This window comes from Mesoplodon bidens, assembly GCF_964165515.1.
Source record: "Mesoplodon bidens genome assembly, chromosome: 2".
Taxonomy (NCBI): Eukaryota; Metazoa; Chordata; class Mammalia; order Artiodactyla; family Ziphiidae; genus Mesoplodon; species Mesoplodon bidens.
In genome coordinates this window covers 48,900,995-48,922,696 of record NC_138177.1, presented here as the reverse complement: position 1 = coordinate 48,922,696, position 21,702 = coordinate 48,900,995, and the positions used below count along the sequence as shown (strand labels likewise).

Genomic DNA, 21,702 nt, shown 5'->3' with positions numbered 1-21,702 from the left:
GTGCCTTTTTTGTGCCTAGCAGTGGGCTAAGTGTTAGGGATACCTGGAATCTAGATTAGGTCTAGATTAATCTAGATTTCATAGAAGTCTTGATTAAGCTTGAAAGGGAATTTTAGGCTCATCTGTATGATTCTTTCATCTTACTTATGAGAAAATATTGATTCATCTGGCTAACTGTCTCACGTCTTTCAGGTCTCAGCTTAAAAGGCTCTGTCTGCAGGGAACTGCCCCAGACCAACCTCCTCCTCTCTGGGCTAGGGGCTCCCTCCTGTTATATACCCCAAGGGCATTCTGTTCTTCCCCCATTGTGGACACATCTTCCTCTGTCTAGGATTTGCTTATTTCTCACTAGACTGAGAACTCTCAGAGACCATGTCCACCCTGGCACCATCATATCCATAGGCCAGCACCTAGTGGGCACCAGTATTTGTAGAATGACTAAGTGATAGGGTAAAAGGCCACAGACATGGTTGGTGTCAGTCAGAACTAGAACTCAGGGCTCCTAACACTCAGTCCTTTACTTGCTCTTATATTACCCATGCTTCCTCTTGAGAGCCCTAATCTATCTAGATGGCCCCAGGTACCTGGGCCCCAGGAATGGATGCAGCTCTCATTGGGGAAAGGAAAGAGCACATCGGGGGAACTTTCACCTGGGCATCATTCTATTTTCACAGATAACCCAGGGGAGGTCGGCAGAGAGAAGAACGCCAAACTGGCTACCACCTCCTGTGGTCTCCAGATTTGGGGAAGCAGTGTTGGTTTCCTGCATAAGTGTATCCTCTCCAGCTATAAAGGAAGCCAACGGCCCCATTCTCCATCCCTAACTCACAATAGAAAGGATCAGTGGAAGTGGGAAAGTGGGCAGACACTAAATATAAATTTCAGTCACTGGGGATCTAGTCCTTCTTGATCTTCAGCATGTCCTGAATACACAGCTGGAGGCACCATCCTCCTGAGGCCTCTGAATCCCAGCTATGCCAGTTTCTCACCAGTTGTGTGGCCTTGGGCACAGGATTGAGCTACCATGAAGACTCAAGGGGAAATGTTCCTTTCTCCCCATTACACTCCACATCTAGATGAAGCAGGAGAGCCTGTGGATATCCTCATTTCACTCTAAATGACACTCAGTATGGGGATTTTGGACCTGGGGATTCTGCTCCAGGCCTTAAAAACCAAGACATATGTCATGACCTACCTGGCTCCAAAATCACAGAAAGGAAAATTTGAGTGGGCAGCTATTTACAGGTTTAGGGACACAAGTTAAATAGTAGGAGTGTAATATATTTTTTAATGAATGAATGTTTCCCTTTGTTTCTCTCCACCTCCTCCCAATGCTTCGTAAATTCCACCACATCTTGAGGGACCCACTCAAATTTAGAAGCCTTATTTGCTGAAGAAGTAAGAACTTTCCAGAACTGCATTTCTGGGATACAATTAAGGTTGATCCAACTGAAGACAGTTGAATTCAGAACCCTGAGACAGCTCTCCCCTAGCCCTCCAACTTGAGAGTCTGCCTCCATCCCATTCCATCCCTCCTTCCTCCTTATGGTCTTAAAGAAGTGGTCAAGTGACTTTACAGATTTTGACTTGAGAGAAGCAAATTACTCAGGGGAAATACTTTGGTGACCTCTAGTACCGTCAGATTGCCCCTTGCTAACTGAGAACAGCACAATGGAAAGACAACAGGTGCCTCTAAGGGGCACCTTGCTCTCAGGGGCAAGAGCTGTTCCAGGGCCCCTCAAAATTTCTGGACCCCAGTCGTATCAACCCCCGCCGCCACTCACCCAACCCCCCTCAACAACCCCCCAACATCTCCGCCCTGCCCAGCGTAGCCGCCTATGGCGTAAGGCATTCCCCCTTGCCTGCCCCTCAGGGGCCCAGGTGGGAGGGGCTCCATTGACACCTTTCCCAGCCGCTCCGGGAGGAGGCGGAGCCGGGGACCCGGCAAGCCAGTGCTGGCGGCCCTGGTCACGCGCAGCCAGCGATCAGGCCAATGGGCGCCGGCGGGTGTGGCCAGAGCCTCTAGTTCAGGGCGTTTATAACAACTTGGAATTCGGCGCCTGGTCGCGCGCGTTGGTACGGCTGTGGATTCTCGCGCCGGGAGTGGGCAGGCGCCCCGGGCTCTAGCTCTCTCCGCGCAGCCGATTCCTCCTCCGCCCTCGCTCACCTGCTCGCCATGGAGTCCTTGGCTTTCCCCCGGCGCCTCGGCCCGGCTCCCTCGGCCACCGCTGCCCTGGCCGCGGAGCTCGTTCGGCCTTTGGCCGAAGGGCTCCTCAAGTCGCCCAAGCCCCTAATGAAGAAGCAGGCAGTGAAGCGGCACCACCACAAGCACAACCTGCGACACCGCTACGAGTTCCTGGAGACCCTGGGCAAGGGGACCTACGGGAAGGTGAAGAAGGCGCGGGAGAGCTCGGGGCGCCTGGTGAGTGCGGCTCCCTCTCGCGGCGCCAGCCGGCCCGGCTCGGGACTTAGCCGCAGGCGGCGGGTGATGGAGGGTGGGCCGGGAGCTAGTGCCTTGCTCGGTGGACTTGCCCGCATTCAGTCTTTACCGCGCTGAGGTTGCGTATGTGTATGGGGTGCTGGTAGTGTTCACTGTAGAAATTGTCCATGGTTGTAGGGACAATGGTCGTGGACCTGAGAACCCCACCAACTCCGGTCAGCAAGTGATGATTGCCTAATAAGTGAGGCGGGGTGCACAGAGGACGAAAGGTGTCCTGAGATGAGAAGGCTTCCTAAAGACGATGAGACTTAAGTGGAATTTTGCTTGTAACAGACTATCCAATAGAGTGGGAGGGGAAGAGAAGGTAGAAGGCACCTGATCTTAGCAAGGGGTTAGTAAATGAGTGTAGTTGAATGAAATAGTGAATGAAGTGTCCAGTTCCTCAATTCAGTTCTAATAGTCTGGCAGCCCAGCATACTGTGGAGATATCACCCCCTCCCGGGGGGCGCGGGTGGGTTTGACATTTAGGTCCTTTCCAAGTCTAAGATTGAGTCAGAGTTTCATTATGATGGGTTTTTAATTCTGGTAAATGTGAAACCAGGCTCTGGTGAAAGATCCACTGTGCCCCAAGATACCTTTGGGTTTGGGGCCTTTTCAGGTATGTGTCCTGTTAATTTGGGACGTGTGTGTGTGTATAGTAGTAGTAATCTGTGGAACCTTGTGTAATTTACTTTATCTCTGTACTCTGTTTCCCCTTCTGCAAAAATGAAGAAAACACAGCCTCCCTCACAGCTGCTATGAGGATAGAATGAGATACAAATATGAATTTAAATTGTTGCTGACAATAGAAACCGCCATGAGAACTGGTATTTATATTTGAAAAGGCCAGCCCCGGCGGGATAGCAGTTTTGCCAAAAGTTAACAATGGTCCCCAAACTTGAGTTTAATGTGCATAGGAATCACCTGGGTGCTTGTTTAAAATACTTCTTCTCTAGTTCCACACCCAGAGGATTTTATTCTGAAGGTGTAGGATGGGGCCAAATAACCTGTATTTGGGGGGACGGCTGCGCCCTGCAGGCTTGGCATGTGGGATCAGGATGCAGATCAAACCTGTGGCCCCTGCAGTGGAATCGCAGAACCTTAATCACTGGACCGCCAGGGAAGGCCCTAAATACTCTGTATTTTAACAAGCCTTTTAGGGCAGGTGGTTTAGGGATTGTTTTGCCAAATCCAGATGGGTGCTGGTTATGAGATGTGCATGTATGTGTGTGTGCCTGCGTGGGTGGCCATGGTTTGCCCTATCAGCTATGGCAGCAGTTACCTCCCCAGATTGTTTGCTTTTGCAGCCAGTAGCTGGTTTGAAATTCAAGGAGTCATTTCATTGGTGAAGGAGAGTGGATGCTGGGGAAAGGGAGTGGATTATGGCCTCATAAATAGGACCGAGTATGTTTTTCCTGCTAACACCTGGCACGGTCCCGAGTTGCCTGCTGCCAGGTTCAGCTATTGGGCAATCATGTACTTCCTGGCTTTCCTTTTCTTTCTCTTTCTATAAACTGTGAGGGCCCGGTGAGGCTCCAGGCAGGAGACAGCTGGGCCCAGGCTTTGTCAGGGGCTCAGCTGGAAAATAGCTGCTTGTGGCTCGTGCCTCTTTTGGGGGGCAGACAGGATTGGGGGGACTGGGGTGGCCTGGAAACTGAGATTGAAGTTCAGAAATCCCATTAAGCTCTTGACCTGGGTCACCGCATGTGTGTCTCTGTGTGTGTATGAAAGAGAGAAAGAGAGATCATTGATTCTGGAATGAGATAAACCAGCTTTCAGTTTTCAGACCTCAGTGGCTGTAGGCAGGGATTCCAGCTCTTATTACATCAGAACAGAGAGAATTCAGAAGGTTCTCCCTGGCTTCATGTCTCTTGTTGTATGCAGGGAGCCAATATCAGGAGGAGTGGGACCTGCCCTAAAGCTCCCTGATCCATAGACCACCCTGTACTTCTGCTGGGAGCTTGCTCAGGGTCTCCCTCCTCCTTGGAGAGCAGCTGTACACGCTGCTAACGGTTTCTCAAAATTCTGGAGAGGAATCCTCCCCCCACCACACCCCCATTCCTGTCTCTTCACTCTTCTCCCTGAAGAGAGACCAACCTGGTGCCTCAGGATCTTCAGTGGGGGAGAGGGGTTTGGGAGCAGCCCACAGCCTCCCCTCAAACTGAACTGAGGGTTCAGAGGAAAGCCCGCTGGGTGACTTCCATCTCAATTTCTCTCCACCACATTTCGTATTCCCACCCTGCCTGGATAGGATTCTCGGGCCAGATGGGATTGTCCGGAGGGAGGGGCAGGTGGGCAGGACTAATGGCTCCTCCAGGAGGGCATTAAAGGAAAAACCAATATTTGCTCTGGATCTTCTAGCTCTGACTACACTCCTGGTAGCCACATGGCATTTCCTCCTTTGACTCTCACAGCTCTCCTGACAACCCCTCCCCTAAAAAGAAAAACACCTGCTAGGGTCCCTGGAACGGTGGCGTCCCCCAAAGCCTTTAGGTTGATCTGCATGGAATTTTTACTCCATGAGGAGCACAGGGAAGTCCAAGGGGACAGTGATCTGGGGCAGGGGTGCTTCTGTCTCATATATTGGATTGTTGTGTGGGATTTCAAAATGTTTGAAAATGACTGAGATGGTCTGATTCCTTCATTGACAGATGGGGACACTGAGATCCAGAGAGGGAAGGTGACATGTTCTGTGGCTGGCTAGTGGCATGCCTGCAACATAGGCTCCTGACTTGACCACCCCAGGCGCTAGATGACCAATACTGAGTCTTGGACTGGGAGTTGGCTTTGGGCTGAGCCCAGGCTTGCCTCAGTGTGCTTTGTCATTCCAACAGCTAGCTCTTTCCCAGAGCTCCAGGCGCGCTGAGGGTGGGAGGAGTCACTGGGAACAACCCCCAACCCCATACATACTGACAATGTCGAGAGATCCCGAGTAGGTGAGCTACACTACATTCAAGGCTTTTACTTTGTCAGGAAGACTGCTCAGCTCAGCATCAGAGTGCAAGCATTCAAAATCCTGGCTCTACTGCTTACCAGCTCTGTGACCTCTGTGTATCTCAGTTTCCTCATCTGTAAAGTGGGGATTATAATAATTCTTACCTCGTGGGATCCTCATAGGATTAAATAAGATAATATATGTAAAGTGCTCAGCACAGTAGCTGACACACACAGTGTTATTATCCCAGCAAGGCTGGCTTTGTTGAGGTCCTACCCTCCCTCTCTTGGGGGAGGGAGAGTCCCCCCACCGTGGGTCTGTCCTGCCCTGAGCAAGAGAATGGCTTGTGCTCAGCTTCCCTAAGCCCTTTGGTCTCTACTTTGTTTAAAGTCCCAGCCTCTCCTTTGGCCCCTGATCCAGAGAAGGGCTCCCGCCTGGCCAGCTGCCAGCGGCCTCTTCTGTGTGGTGCTGCCCTCCCAGCTCCTCCTGCATCTGCCTGCTCAGCAGCAGGGGGGGAGACTCCAGCTGCAGGTGACTCTTGTCCTTGGGCTCTGGCCAAACCACACAAGAGGGCTGGGCAGGGAAGCACCTTGCCTGGCAGCCTGGCAGAGTGGGCAAAGAAAGGGTGGGCACAGCATGGGGTTTAGGGGAAGCAGCTCAGCCTCCCCTCAGAGCCCATTCCTGCTCCCAGCCTGTTTCTCTGGCAGACTTGGTGGGATGGTGAGCCATCCCCACTCTGCCAGCCCTGGCCAGCCCAGCCCAACCTCTCCTCCATTATCTAAATGGGTCATCCTCCAGCTCCTTGCCCCACCTCCCAGAGGCAGCTGCTCCGTGAAAGGCCAAAAAGGAGTCAAGGATCTTGGCTCCAACTCTGGGTGATAGCTATGACCAGAGATGCCCAGCTTGTACCCTCTCTCCGGGCACCTGAAACCAGTACCTCTAGATCTTCTTTTTGTAAGACCTTTCTGCCATCCTCTCCTGAATCCAGATTATTCTTTTTTTTTTTTTTTTTTTTTTTTTTTGTGGTACGCGGGCCTCTCACTGCTATGGCCTCTCCCGTTGTGGAGCACAGGCTCCGGACGCGCAGGCTCAGCAACCATGGCTCACAGGCCCAGCCGCTCCGCGGCATGTGGGATCTTCCCGGACCGGGGCACAAACCCGTGTCCCCTGCATCGGCAGGCGGACTCTCGACCACTGCGCCACCAGGGAAGCCCCAGATTATTCTTGATCTGAGTTCCTGTGGGGACTGGGAGGAGAGAAGGCAGTGTTTAACCAATTGAGCCCCAGTGCCCATCTCTCCAGCGTCTTTGTATATCTGTAAGTGGGATGAGGGTGGCTGGTGGTACTGCACAGCCTGGCCCATGGCAGGGTGTGGGGCATTCTCTTCTCCAGGGGTAGGAGGCAGGGAGCTGGAGGCAGGGCAGAGCATCTGCAAGGAACTTTTGTCTTCTGAGGTGGTTGGCTTCTCCAGGCAACACTCCTCCATCTTGGGTCCTGACAGCCTTGATATGTTGAGGAACCTCGGAAGAGTCACCTTTCTGGACTTTAGTGTTTGCCATTTACAAAATGGGATAAGGAGTTAGCCCTGCTGCCTTTCCAGCATGCAGGGCCACAGGGGCAAGAAAATCACTGGGCTGGTATCAGTAGGAATTTTGCTTAGGCAGGTAAACATAGATATAGCATGGGGCCTCTGAATAAACCTATTATAACAATCCTTGGCTAGCACCTTCCTGGCATAGTAGCACGTGACCCATTTCTGAAGAAGCTCAGCAGAGAATGCTAGAGTTTGGAAGGGAGCTTAGAGATCCTAATGTGCAAATTCGTATATAGTTCCTTTCCTTTCTTTCTGGCCTGTGCTCAAACCTTTCTCTCTGCCCTTGTTGCACTGCCCCCCTCAAAGGCCTGCCCACCTCGGCTTGGCAAACCCCACTCTTCCTTCAAGATCTAAAACAGAGTTTTCTCCCAGGGGTGAGTTGCCCTGCCCCTCCAGGCAAAGGAAGCTCTCCAGTGCTCCTGGAGCCCCTGGGCAGGCAGGGATCTCAACCGTCATGTTCATCACACGAGACTGGACCAAGGGCCTTGGCGCGGGGACTATCCAATTTTTGTCTGAATCCCCAACACCTACCATAGCGCCAGGCACCTGCCATAGCGCCAGGCACGTAGTAGGCATTCAGCAAATGTTTGGAGGATAAATGTCCTTTTATTTTTCAGATGAGGACATTAAAACTAGCCAGGCCAGTTAACAGGATCATTTAAGTGACTTGTCTTGAGTTACGTAGCTCCAAAGGGGCAAATAAAGACTAGATACCTGGGCTCTTGACACCCCTCCACTGATCTGGTGTTCACATTTATATTGTCATTGTTGTGCCTCTGTTTCCTGCCCCCTCTGAGTAGGGTGGCTGTATAATATAACATCTCAACTTGAATACTTTGTGGAGTAAAAGGGGCACTATTAATAATTATACGGGATGACCCAGCATTGTCCCCAGGGAGGTGGCCTTCCTACCTCTGGGTGATCCATTCAACGATTGTTTTTCTCTTCCTTTCCTCTAGTCACTATATTTTAATTCTAAAGAGTGGTTGCTCAACTATATTGCAGATGAGAACAAAGGTCCCTGAAAATGAGTTCTCATAAACATGGGTGACTCTCCACCCATGCCTTGGAAAAAGGGCAGAAAGTCTTATCTGGGCACTGGTCCCATCAGTCAGGGATCAGCCCAATGACTTAACCAATAAATATGTATTTGTGATTTGTGTTCACCAGTAAACAGTTGAGGTCTGTCCAGTGGGACTAGGATAGATGGGGGAACAGTGGCCCAGCCCCACCAGGGCAGTGATACATGGCTCTTCTTGTCTGTCACCTGCTTGGGGACTGGTGGAGGCATGATGACCTAAGTTGTTTCTTTCCTGGAAAGTGCCAGCCAAGCTGTGGTCTCCTAAGACCTAATATAGACAATGCGGGGGGGGCGGTCCTTGACCTCACCCCCTGAGGCCAGAGCATGAGCTTGCAGGAGGACAGAACTGTCCACTAAGGATTAACAATTCTGATTTAAAAATCGTACACTTCCAGAGTTGAAAGAAATAGATCTCAGGATTCAACTTGTACACCCTCTACCCATGCAGGGACTCCTTCTAGAACCCCTCAGAGCCCTTTATTTTTTTGAAACCTCATTTCTTTTTTTTTTTTTTTTTTTTTTGCGGTACGCAGGCCTCTCACTGCTGTGGCCTCTCCCGTTGCGGAGCACAGGCTCCGGACGCGCAGGCTCAGCGGCCATGGCTCACGGGCCCAGCCGCTCCGCGGCATGTGGGATCTTCCCGGACCAGGGTACGAACCCGCGTCCCCTGCATCGGCAGGCGGACTCTCAACCACTGCGCCACCAGGGAAGCCCGGAAACCTCATTTCTTTTAGGCCTTGTCTTCTTTAGAGCTCTGCTCCCTGGCCCACGATGATTTATCTCATTGTATATGTTTGTATGTGTACAATTGTACATCCAAGATATGCCTAGTTTGTGAATATGTGTGTATCTTAAGCTCTCAGATGTTTGTTTCATTATCTAGGTATGTGATTTATGTGTGATTTTTTTTTTTTACTATCTGTTAATTCAGTCTTATGGGCATTTATCTGAAGAGCTCATGACATTTTATCTATTGTCTGATTTTTTTTTTAACAGGAGAAAAACAAATTTAATTTCACATGTACAGGAACCCCCCCAAATATGTGGCTCCCCAACAGTCTGGCAATTGAGGCTTACATGCCATCCTGAGCTAAGGAGAAGGGGGTAGGGGTCTGGCACTTGAAAGGGGAGGAAGGCAATTCACAGAAAGATGGGAAGAGCAAATGCTTGGTAGATGAATGTTTGCTGGGCCATGCAGATAAGTCTTCCTGATGAAAAAAATTATCTCTGCTAATAGCGCTCTCTCCGGTACAAGCCTCCTATCTAAATTCTTTAATGCAGTTAAGGGAGGGATGAAAAGCTCTTCTTGAGTCTGCTGAGCCTTCATTGTCTTCAGCTCGAAATCATCCACATGCCAAAGTGACAGTTTGGGGTAGCCTGCCCTGAGCCCCACCACCAAGTAATGCAATTACGTTTCAGTGCAGGCATTTATGTTCATATTTATAATCATCATAACCTTTAAAGTCTTGGCAAACACGTTTAGTTGCCACTGGATTGGTGTGTCCTCATGTACAAATGACAACTCTCTTTCATTGGTACTTAGAGTTCATTTTTTGCAGTTATAAGACCGTAATTCTTTTCTGCAGTGGTAATTCATAACTGAAAAATTATTAGAACATTATCTGATATATCAAGACAGTTGCAGCTCTGGAGTTTCTATGTAGGAGAGACTTTAGTGGCTCTAGTGGGTTGGAATTAGGAGCAACAAGAGTTGTCTTGAAGCTTCACTGTATTGTCTGATTTTTAAAACAAAGAATTCAGAGAGAAAAGAACTAATCCATAAAATCTCCCCTTCAGGGAGAGAAAAAGGGTATGGAGAGGTGTTCAGGAACCAAGCTCCAGGCTGGTTGGAGGAGGATTTAAGCCCCTTCCCCCCATCCCCACCCCCTGGTCAATTCTAAGCCAGGGATTTTTCTGCTTAGCTCATTGGGGTGGTTTGGAGCAGAAGGGGTGGGGGGCGTGAAGAGAGCTCCTGAGGTGCAGCCTGGTCCCTGCAGCTGCAGCGTGGGCCCCTCCAGGGGCTTGGGCAGGAGACTCCATGGTGACCGTCCCTCCTGCTGCCATTGTCCTCCCTGCCCTGCTCTGGGAGGGCGAGAGAGCCGGGCCTCCCCTCTTTCATGGATGCAGCTCCAGGGGAGGAGCGGGGTGGAGGGCACGCCATCCCTGGCCCGTTGCCGGGGTGACCAGGCCCAGGGCATTGTGAGCTGCTCCTCTTACAGGATTACGGCTGTTCCGCATTCTTGTCTGAGGGGGACATAGGCCCGAGGCCCGCGGTCCGGAGCGGAGCCGGAAGCCTTTGTCTGCCTCCAGAGCCCTGTGAAAGGGGGATTAGAGGCCCCGCCCCTTGGGCTCTGGGTTCCCTTTTTTCCTCCTCCTTTTGAACCTTGAGGGGAGGCGAACCCTTCTGGGAAATGAACGAGGAGCTGTTTTCCTCAGCCTATGCCTTGGGATTTCTCATAACTTGCCCGGCTCCTGTGAAGGGGAAGTCTTGTATTTACCATTTGTGTCCTTGGACAGGACTTGTCAGGAACTGACCAGCCCTGTGACACCCCACCCCATACCCGCCCAGCACCTGATGCCAGCGTTGTAGCCTCCGAGGGCCCCAGGGCATTTATATGGTCATTTCACAGAGTCAAAGCAGGAAAGCACTCCAGACATCTTAGTCCAACCTGTTTATTTCACAGAAAACGAGTCTGGGAGAGGGCATGGGCCTTGCCCATGAGCACAACAACAGAGCCTGGAGGGCCCAGGTCCCCTGACTCACCACGCGGTGTCCTCCCCACACACTGCACGCGCTGTTGGTACTCTGTCACCATCGCTGCTCAGTGCGGTAGAACAGAGAAGGGGGCGAGATGCCTCAGTCTCTAAGAGCTTTGCTTAAACTGCTTCTTGGCAGTTCATTCTCCACTTCCTCTTGCCTCCCTCCACCCTTCCTGAACCCACCACATGTACCAGCCAGAGAGTTTAATCCTTAAATGGCATTTTCACCTTTACGGACAAGATAGCAAAGCCCGGAGGACTCTGTTTAACTGTCTAGTTGTTTGTTTGTTGCAGGGGGAGAGACAGTACTTACCTAGACCGAAGAGACTAGCATTTTTTTCATAACTTTTTTGGGTGATTTTTTTGTGTGTGGTAAAACATATATAACATAAAAGGTTCCCTCCAGCCTCTCTGCCGCCCGCCCCAGTGAAGGATGGAGAGGCTTCTCTGCGTGTACGCTGTGGCCTTTGTAGCAGCTGTAGGCAGATCACCAGGGTCAGGGCTCCCATACTGTCCTCAGGGACACCTTTATGTGCCAGACCTTTCTCCTCACTCTCCTCCATTCTCTGCTCCCAGGTGGCCATCAAGTTGATCCAGAAAGACAAAATCAAAGATGAGCAAGATCTGATGCACATTCGGCGAGAGATTGAGATCATGTCGTCACTCAACCACCCCCACGTCATTGCCATCCACGAAGGTACAGAGACAGAGCATTTGAAGCCGTGTGTGTGTGTGTGTGTGTGTGTGGTGTGTGTGTGTGTGTGTGTCCAGTCGGAACAGATGACACAGAGGTAAAAAAGACACAGGCTTTAGGCTTGGGCAAAAGCTGGATTTGAAACCCAGCTATATGACTTTGGACAACTCATTTAATTTAGTCTCTGGGCCTCAGTTCCTCATTTGTAAAATGGGATAATCCCACCTACATCACAGGGTTGTTGCAAAGATCAAATTAAATGTCACCAGGGAATTCCCTGGTGGTCCAGTGGCTAGGACTCTGTGCTTCCACCTGAGAGGGCACGGGTTTGATCCCTGGTCAGGGAACTAAGATCCCGCATGCCCTGTGGCACTGCCGAAAAAAAAAAATTCAAATTAAATGTCACCAAGTGCTCCGCTCATGGGAGGAACTCCACAGATTGTAGGCATTTTTGTTCTTAGGTTTTCCGTACTGGAACACTGTCTCCCCAGACCAATGAGATCCTTAGCAATCTGGGGGAGGATGAAACATACGGGGACCTGCACGCGTCTCAGGTGCGTGGGTGCTGTTTTTCTTCATACATCCAAGAGCCACGCCTCCTGTCCTCTGAATCATTCCCGCCATGGGGCTGGCTCCTACTTCTCCTTGTCTCTTGAAGCCTCCTCTTGCTCTGACATCGGTGCTGGCTTTCCACTCCAGCTGCCTTGCCTTGTTCCCTGTGACCCAGACAACAAAGTGAGCAAGAGAGGGTGATGAGGGAAAGAGGGGGAGCAGCCTCCCACACACACCTGTCTGCTTCCAGCCTTTACGTAATATCAGTGAGACAGGAAGCGAGGAATGGCAGGAACAGCAGGAAGGAGGAAAGGGAGCCTGTGGCTTTGCCCTCAGTCTGAATATTCCTGGTAGGAAGAAAGAGAGGTCTCCTCTCTCAAGTTCTGTTTAGAGAAAGACTAAGGGCAGAGCCACTGACATGGCCCTGTGGCCTGAGCCTTTCCCATGAGGAGCCCCAGCAGGTGGCTGGAAGGCTAATTGTTTCTCTGGGAGAAGTGGGCAGATGACAGAATATTGGTTAAGCCAGGCTAACCTTGGTGATTGGGCTGTGTGTGTGTGTGAATTCTTCCCCCCACCCATATCTACAGCTAGGTCTGGGAACTGAGCTCTGAAGCTTAGGATGTAGCTGCTACTTACTGCACCTTCAGATTCAGCAGATGTTGGGGTGTCATAGTTACTGTGTATCTGATAGAGCTCCCCCAGATCCATCCCCATCCACCGACTTCAAGAGATATGGACTGGGGGGAAGGCTGCAGTCCTGAGAACTGACTTCTAACATAGCTGCTCTCCAGAATGTGCCCTGGCTGGCTCCTGACCCCCAATTTTACAGCACAAAGTTTGCACACATCCTGCAGAGATGTGGAGAACCACAGGGGTGGAGCCTCAGCTAGGCACCCCCCAGCAGTCTGGGCCACTGTGCTCCCCTAGGAAAAAGCACAGTCCTCCTAACCATGTATACAACTGCCTGGGAGCTGGGACTCTTCTTGGGAGAAGCCTCCTCTCTTAGCTCCTTCTCACAGGTTAGACAGTAATCTCTCTGGGGCTGGCTGAGCAAGCCAAACTCATAGGACTCGTTTGACACAAAGATGCAATGTCACAGACATACATGTTTTGACACACACCCTGCTGAAGGGCCAGTTTGGTGAACCAGACATTCCCTACTTTTCCAGGAGGCAAGACAAGGCCTGAGGTGGCAATAGGGCCCCTTCCTCACATGGAGATGAGCCAGCTGGAGTAGGCTGGCTGCCAGGAGCCCGGCCAGTCAATTAATTACCAAATATTTATTGATCATTTCTATGTACAAAGCCCCAGCCTGGATATTCTGGACGGGAAGTCAAAGATGTTAAGGGTGATAAATATCTCAGCTCTCCATGGTACTTTACAGTTTACAAAGCACTTTCATACTTTTATCCCTCTTCTGATCCTCAAGTCAGGCATTATTATGGGCATTATTTTTCAAGTTTATGCATGAGGATGCTGATAATAAATATAACAGTAGGTACAGTCTATTGAGTGCTTGCTTGTATGTCAGAGCCCACACCTGCTTGCTCAGCCAGCCTGAGAGCTGCGACTAACTTTTATCTATTCCTCGCCCCAGCTCTGTGACTGAAGAGGGATATCATTATCCCTCTTCAGATGAGGAAACTGAGGCACACTGATTGAATAACTTGCCGTGGTCACCCAGCTAGTAAACGATGGGGCCAGGATTCAAATCCCAAACCTACGTTCTTACTGATGTATCCAGAAGAGATTTGCCCAAGGTCACGAGACAAAAAAGTACTGGATTCTGAACCAGAGAGCCTCGTTTTTCATTCTCATCCAGTGATGTCTCAGAATTTCCAGGGTAGTGTTAAGAATCCTCAGAAGCCTGAACTTCCAAGGAAAGGGAGGGTGAGCCAGTTCCCTTGGCCTTAATTCGTTGCTACTGGAAGGTGTGGGGAGCATCAGGGGGCACTGTCCTGCCTCATTAGCAGATGTCTCTGGTGGGAGGTCCTGTCTGGTTTGGGGGCCTGGGAGCAGTGCACTCTGGAGGGGCCTGACATTCCTGCCTTGCTCTGCCCCAGTGTTTGAGAGCAGCAGCAAGATCGTGATCGTCATGGAGTACGCCAGCCGGGGCGACCTATACGACTACATCAGTGAGCGGCAGCGGCTCAGCGAGCGCGAAGCCCGGCATTTCTTCCGGCAGATTGTCTCCGCCGTGCACTTCTGCCACCAGGTGAGCGGCACCCGCCTCAGCCCTGTGCTGAGGGGGTGGTTCCTGGGGCTCGGGGGCTGGTTTCACCAGAGAGATTCCATGACTGGTCCAGGATCACACAGGGAGATCGAAAGAGGCAAGACTCAATTCTGGACTCAGCCTAGGGAATGTTGGTGTCTCTGGCTTCAAGTCTCTTGGCTGGGGTTGGAAGGACCATGATTTGTTGTAGTATGTACCAATAAAGATGGGCCTCCCCACCTACCTGTGCTCACCCCCACTCGGCCCCCTTTGTGTTTCCCTCACTGTCCAGACCAGGTCCTCATGTCCTTCCCTCCCTGGTGGCCTTCCCCTGAGCCTCTTCCCTCCCTCTTTCAGAACAGGGTTGTCCACCGGGATCTCAAGCTGGAGAACATCCTCTTAGATGCCAGTGGAAATATCAAGGTGAGCCTCACTTCTTGTTTAAAGCTGCTTCCCTACCCCTCCCTAGCCTGTCTGCACTGTCCCCTTGCCAAGCATCTCTAAGCCCCTAGGGGGTTCCAGAAGGAGTTGAGCAAAGCTCAGACTCTTATATGGGTACTGATAAGGACCTTAGCCATCATCCATTTCAGTACCTCATTCTATGGATTGAAAGCTGAGGCCTTGCGATAAGCAGTGATTTGCATAAGGTCCCATGGCTAGCGAGTGGCTGAGCCTCAGCTAGAACCAGTCTTCTGACTCCCTGACCAGTGCTCTTAACGTCACAGGGCTGAAGGAGTCTAGATCTAAGGTTGGCTTCTGCTCACAGCCTTGGGACTAGCACGGAGAGGCCATGGCCTGAGTTCTCCCCACCTGCATGCATGCACATGCATGCACGCACGCACGTGCACTTTAATCTGCCACAATTTAGGTAGCCCTTGAGCACCTTTCACCACAGCAAGCACTCCAGAGCCAGCTTCCTGCTTTCTGCAGCTGCTGAATTCCCATGTCTAAGTAGTTAAATTTAGGCCTGAGAAGTTCAGGTTGATGTGATAAACTCAGGTCTCAGGGCTGGAAGGGGAGATGGCAAGGGCTGGCCCCTGCAGATACCTGGAAGGGCTCTGACTCTGCAGTCGGACCCTCCTCAGAATCTTCCCGAACCCAGATCATAGTCGTTTCCCCAGTGGCCCCTGACCTGTGCCCTGAGGTGCCCTGGCACTGAGTTCATTTTCCTTACCAATTCCCGGAGTAGGTGGGGCTCTCTTTGATGCTGACCAGGGAGGGGGAAGCCAGAGCCAATAAATCTACACAACCCAGGCAGGCACGAACCTTCCCATCTGCACCAATCATCTGCCTCATTATAGGCTTCAACTGATAACTGCTTGATAGGAGGCCAATAAAACCCATAAATGAAGGAGCCAGAGTTCATAAACAACTTCTCCCCACCCTGGGCACACATGACCCCCTGCTGGGGATGAAGAGGTTGGGAGCAAAAGGGCATTGACCTGAGCCTTTGTCTGAGGATAGCTGGCGGAAGGGTCTTTCTGAGGAATGAGAAGATGGGCTTGGGGCCCCTCAAACCCTCAATATCAGAGGGCTCAGGAAGTCCTGTAAGAAGATCCCTTCTCCTGGGCTATAACCATGGCCGTAATCTTTGTTCTTCCTTCAGTACTGCTTCTCAGCTATACTGGGCTGACCCCAGTCCCGCCACTACGTTCCTGCCCGGGTGTGGGAAGAGAGATGCATTCTTTGCTGGGAAGGGCAGCCCAAGCCCAAGTCATGGGGTAGCTCGCTTCTGAGGTTCATGGCATTGGCATGAGACATTGTCTGTCCCCCTCCAACTGGTAGACCCTTCCTTCAGTCAATAAGTGGCCATTAGTCCCGCCCATGGGTCACAGCTGTGCTAGGAATTGCAGGAGGGGTGGGGGCAGGAGGTCAGCATGGGAAGCATATTGATGTGGCAGTGTGAGGAGACGGAACTGACAAGCAGGGGCCACCGTGAGCCGCTGCAAATTGTAGGGCTTCATGGGAGGAGGAGATCTCAGGGCAATGGAAGGCTTCCTGGAGGAGGTGGGCTTGCTGGGTCAGGAGGATGTGTGCAGGCAGAGAGAGCATCCCTGGAGTAGAGTACAGCGTGAGCAAAGGGGCCTGGGGAACAGTGAGGACCCTGGAGCTCCCCGACACCTCTGCCTAGGCTTTCCTCATTGACATAACCTCCAAAGGGCTCTTTCTTCCACGGCCTGAGCTGTGTTGGTGGTGCCCGGTATGGGGTAGGGGTCATGGGCACTCTTTCCTCCTGCTAGGGCCTGGGTTTCCCTGGGGTCTGGCGGGGGGCAGACCAGGAGCTATAGAACAACACAGGCCTTGGTGTGACCCCTGCCTGTGTTTGACCCAATTCTGCAGATCGCTGACTTTGGCCTCTCCAACCTCTACCACCAAGGCAAGTTCCTGCAGACATTCTGTGGGAGCCCCCTCTACGCCTCGCCCGAAATCGTCAACGGGAAGCCCTACACGGGCCCAGAGGTAAGTGTCTGGACTCCTCCGCCAGCCTGCCTCAGCTTAGATCCTGAGAGAGGGATGCTCTGGCTTTCTAGTTATTCCCTTTCTCAGATCAAAAAACTCACTTCCCCACCAAAGTAGTGTGTGGCCGGGTCTCTAGCGGGAGTGGCAAAACTGGAACAAGAGCTTAAGTCTTCTGACCCCCAGTCTGGTTCTGTGCCTCACCTTCCACATTCCCATTTCCTCTCCCAGCCCCCAGCCAGCCTCCCTGGAGGGATCGTATCTGTCACAACCACCACTCCTGGCCCAGAAGGGATGACCTCGTCACTGATCTTGTGTTTGTGGCTGCTCCTCCCAAGGGGAGGCAAATGACAGCAGCTCTCCCCGTGAACCTCAGTCCCTTCTGCAGTGTCACCCTCTCTGCCCCTGGGTACTAGAAGGAGGTGGTCCTCAGCTACACTGGGCTCTGAGTTCTCCAACATGGGCTCCCTTTTCCCCATGGTATTGAATGAAGGTGAGGCTGGAAGCCCTCTAGCCTGTGGCATGAGGAGGCCCTGGCTGATCCTCTCTCTCCCTCAGGTGGACAGCTGGTCCCTGGGTGTTCTCCTGTACATCCTGGTGCATGGCTCCATGCCCTTTGATGGGCAGGACCATAAGACGCTGGTGAAACAGATCAGCAATGGGGCCTACCGGCAGCCGCCTAAACCCTCTGGTGAGTGAGAGGTGTAGGTGTTCTCATCTAGGTGCTGGGTGTCCTTTGCTCATTCCTGAGGCAGGAATTAAACAGTGACAGTAAAGTGAAGAGGGCAGCCCACTGTAGATGGAGCGTACCTTCCACCTCAACTCCTGCCGTCATCTCTTTGCCTCCTATGTCCGTGACCTCCGAGGAAGGAAGGGATAGCTCCTTCCTTCCTTTATGGGCAAGCTTTATCATATTTGGAAAGTGCTTCCTAAGGTCTAGCTTAGATCCTCTTTGCTACAATTGTCTCATTTCCTACTGCTTTTGTCCTTGTCCTTAGAAATCTCCTTGTCCTTTCACGTACGATGTTTAAGGCAAGAAGAAAGGTGTGAGGACCTTGGTTTACTCTTGAGCAGTCCCTGCCCTCAGAGGGTTGCATGTCAGTGGAGCAAAGGAGGATACACACTAACACATAAACATGGCGGTGGTCCTGAGGGGTGGTGGGATGGAAGAGGAAATCCGACAGTCAATCCAGGAAAGCTGGAGACTGGGGAGCCGGCCTGGGCTGCGGCGTGTATGGAGCCCTAGGTGGGAGTGGCATATCTGACACAGGAGTGAGCAGTGTCGTAGCACAAATGGGGGTAAGCCAGTGAGGGGGACTGTGGGTGCCCATGCTCATGGCTATGGATCTGAAACCCTTCTCCTTCTTCTTTTAGACGCCTGTGGCCTGATCCGGTGGCTATTAATGGTGAACCCTACCCGCCGGGCCACCCTGGAGGATGTGGCCAGTCACTGGTGGGTCAACTGGGGCTACGCCACCCGTGTCGGGGAGCAGGAAGCTGTTGTGCACGAGGGAAGGCGCACCGGCAGCGACTCTGGCCGGGCCTCTGTGGCTGACTGGCTCCGGCGGTCCTCCCGCCCCCTCCTGGAGAACGGGGCCAAGGTCTGCAGCTTCTTCAAGCAGCATGCGCCTGGAGGCGGGAGTCTCGCCCCTGGCCTGGAGCGCCAGCATTCGCTCAAGAAGTCCCGCAAAGAGAATGACATGGCCCAGACTCTCCAGGGGGACCCAGCTGCTGACGCCTCCCCTCGCCCTGGCAAGGGCAACCTCAAGCTGCCGAAAAGCATTCTCAAGAAGAAGGCATCAACCTCCTCGGAAGGGGCAAGGGAGGACCCTGAGCTTGGCCCCGTCCCTGCGAGCTCAGGACAGGCTGCCCCCCTCCTCCCCAAGAAGGGCATCCTCAAGAAGTCTCGCCAGCGGGAATCCGGCTACTACTCCTCTCCTGAACCCAGTGAGTCTGGGGAGCTCTTGGATGCAGGGGACGTGTTTGTAAGTGGGGACGCCATGGAGCACACGCCCCCCCAAGCCTCAGGGCTGCTGCTCCATCGCAAGGGCATCCTCAAACATAACGGCAAGTTCTCCCACGCAGCCCTGGAGCTCACAACCCACACCACTTTCGGTTCTTTGGATGAACTGGCCTCACCTCACCCTCCAGCCCGGGCCAGCCGCCCCTCGGGGGCAGTGAGTGAGGAGAGCATCCTGTCCTCTGAGTCCTTTGACCAGTTGGACTTGCCCGAACGGCTCCCTGAGCCCCCACTGCGGGGCTGTGTGTCTGTGGACAACCTCATGGGGCTTGAGGAGCCCCCCTCAGAGGGCCCTGGAAGCAGGGGCGTGAGGTGCTGGCGGCAGGACCCCCTGGGGGACAGCTGCTTTTCCCTGATGGACTGCCAGGAGGTGACAGAGACCTACCAACAGGCACTGGGGGTCCGCTCAAAGCTCAGCTGAAGGTGTGGGGCATTGCCCCATCCTGGCTGGCTCTAAGATGCAGCTGGCTGCACCCTGAGGGGAAAATGCCTTCTTCCCTGCCTCCCAGGACCAGCATCCCAGCCCAGAAGGCTGGGATGGTTTGCAGTTGAGCCCTGGGGAGGGCTGGATGTGGGAAGTGGGCAAGTGAAGTACACTGAGGGTTCAATGTCTTCAGCCGCATGGAACCAAGAAGGTAGTAGAAGGGAAATGAGTAGAGAAGTAGAGAGGAAGGCCCAAGGCTGAGTCCAGGTTGCCTGTTTCTTGTACACATAGTAGGGCCACAGAGAGCTGGAAAGAGCACTCTCAGCACCCAGCTCCTATAAAGAGGAAGTTTTGTGATTGGTGCCTTCCTGCCAAGGTGGGGATGGAAACTCTTTATTCACATACACATTCCCATCTCCACCAACCACTCAAACTGGAGTGTGGCACCCCCCTAATGTGCCTGGGGTGTCCTGGGAATTGTCTTCTAGAGTGTGCCCTTCCTTCTTTATCTGAGCAGTAAGAGAACACAGCCTCTGTTTCCTCAAAGGTTCTCTCCCCTTTCTCATCCTCCAAACCTGGCCCAAGCCTCCTGGAGTCGCTGCTATGAATCTAAAAGACTTGAAAAGCCTCAGGCTGCTATTGGACATCATCTCAAGGGGCCCAGATTCCTCTGGACCCCACCTTGGACCTCAAAGACTCTGAACTTCACTAGCCTCCAAGCTGCTCCTGCTACTGAGAATGGATGTATCTGTTTCTCTGGGCTTTCAGGGCCTAGAATGTTCTTATTTATTTTTATGTTTTCAGCTCTGCATTTTAAAAATAGTGAATCTTACTGTTTTCAATAATGTGAATACTATGTTCTGGGGAAATGCACTATGACACATCTAAGTTTTGTGTAAAGGGAGATATTTTTGCAATGATTCCCTACTGATCAAGGGGAAGCCGGGGGCCTTTTATAAATCTACATGTCCCATCGCACTATCTGGAAGGGGTCTCTGGCTCCCTCACTCCACGCCCTGTTTCCATCTACCTGATGGTCCCTCTAGAAAGAGCCACCCCATTAAAAACCAGAACGATGATTGGAAAATAGCTTCTGTGGTTCTGTTTGGGGGAGTGGGGCACAGGTCTTTGGGTTTTCTCTTAACACACACTCCCTTGGGCTCTCACGGGTGGAAAAAAGAGAACCTCCTTCATAAAAACAAAACACACACCAAAAACCGAGCTCTTAGCTCCAAAGGACTCCCTGTTATACCTCCATCAGCGGTTCTGCCCTTGTAAACACACAGCGGGGAGGGTGCGCTGGGCTAAGGGTCCCAATTTGCTCCTCCTGCCTTTAGCACTAAAGAACTGGGTTTGGCAGATTATACAGCCCTGCCCCCACCCTTCCCCCCCTCTCCCATCCCTCCCCCATCTAGCTCCGTCCCCTGCTGCTTGTAGGCACCTCCACCGCCTTTATTCTCTCCCTCCAAAGAAATCCTTTTCCCTCCAGTGCAGGCAGCTGCTCCCCACTCCGCCCCCCCAACCGCCTGACTCTTAAAGGAAGTAAAGAATGCTTGGAATGCCCCCCTCGTTGGCCGTCCCTCTCCACCCCCTGCAGAGCATTCCCCGGACTCCCGCTCCATTGAGAAACTCCCAGGCTCTGAGGGCCAGGATGAAAGGGAGGATAAGGACAAAGTGCAGGCAGGCAGCCGGCTGGCTCCAGCTTCAAGCAGGCTCCCTCCCCCATACCTCACCCGGCTCTGGTGTTCGAAGGCCCCCAAACAGTCTGCTCCCCGTACACCTGCCCTCCTACCAGCCTTCGGTGCCTGCCGGTTTGGAGTATCTGCACTGCCCTCCCCCTGCCTGCTTGTGGGGAGCTGGCAAAGTTGCTGAGTCTGGGGAAGAAGCGGGGAGGCCAGGCAACTATGGGATCAGGATGGGAGGGTAAACAAGAAACCGTTTAGGCTACAAATGGGGTATTTCAGTCTGATAATTTTGAAAAGGCTCCATGTCTCCTGGTGATGGGGTTCCCACCTCCAGCCTTTTCGTGGAGACTTTTCAAAGCTCTTCCAGCCCTGAGGCCCTACCACTTGAAAACAAGGCAGGTCCAACTGAGTGCTGGAGCTCTGGGCTAGACTGTGGGTAGACACAGGAAAAATATGAGGGTCTTTACCCAAGAAGCATAGAGTTCAGATGTGGAGCTAACTGTGTTCATTTATTCATTGACTCTGGAATCAAGCCCTATTGTGTGCTAAACTCCATGGAAGACAGAGGTAATTGCTCTGTTTCTGGTGCAATGCATAAGATCCTAACCTCAGAGAGGCTGCAGACTGAACAGCAAGCCAGCATGCATAAAAATAAGTAAAATTCAACAGAAAAAGTTTTAGTTCAGAGAATGTTGAAGGGGAGTTGGGATGATGAGAGAGAAGAATTGCAACTTAGGAGATAACAGAGCTACCATTTATTAAGTGCTTACGTATCAAACACTTGATGTTACGTAAAGCCCAGGAAAGCC

At 52.2% G+C, this 21,702-nt stretch overlaps 1 protein-coding gene across 1 annotated transcript; it reads left to right on the top strand.

Annotated features, from left to right (window-relative positions):
• Window positions 1–2,090: 2,090 nt before the first annotated feature.
• On the top strand, window positions 2,091–20,273 carry NUAK2 (NUAK family kinase 2). The gene is made up of 7 exons (XM_081223550.1): window positions 2,091–2,422; window positions 11,426–11,546; window positions 14,159–14,310; window positions 14,665–14,730; window positions 16,648–16,767; window positions 17,323–17,455; window positions 18,139–20,273. Exons 1-7 carry the CDS (start codon window positions 2,177–2,179, stop codon window positions 19,203–19,205), a joined length of 1,905 nt encoding a protein of 634 aa, XP_081079676.1. The 5' UTR covers window positions 2,091–2,176; the 3' UTR covers window positions 19,206–20,273.
• Window positions 20,274–21,702: the final 1,429 nt, after the last annotated feature.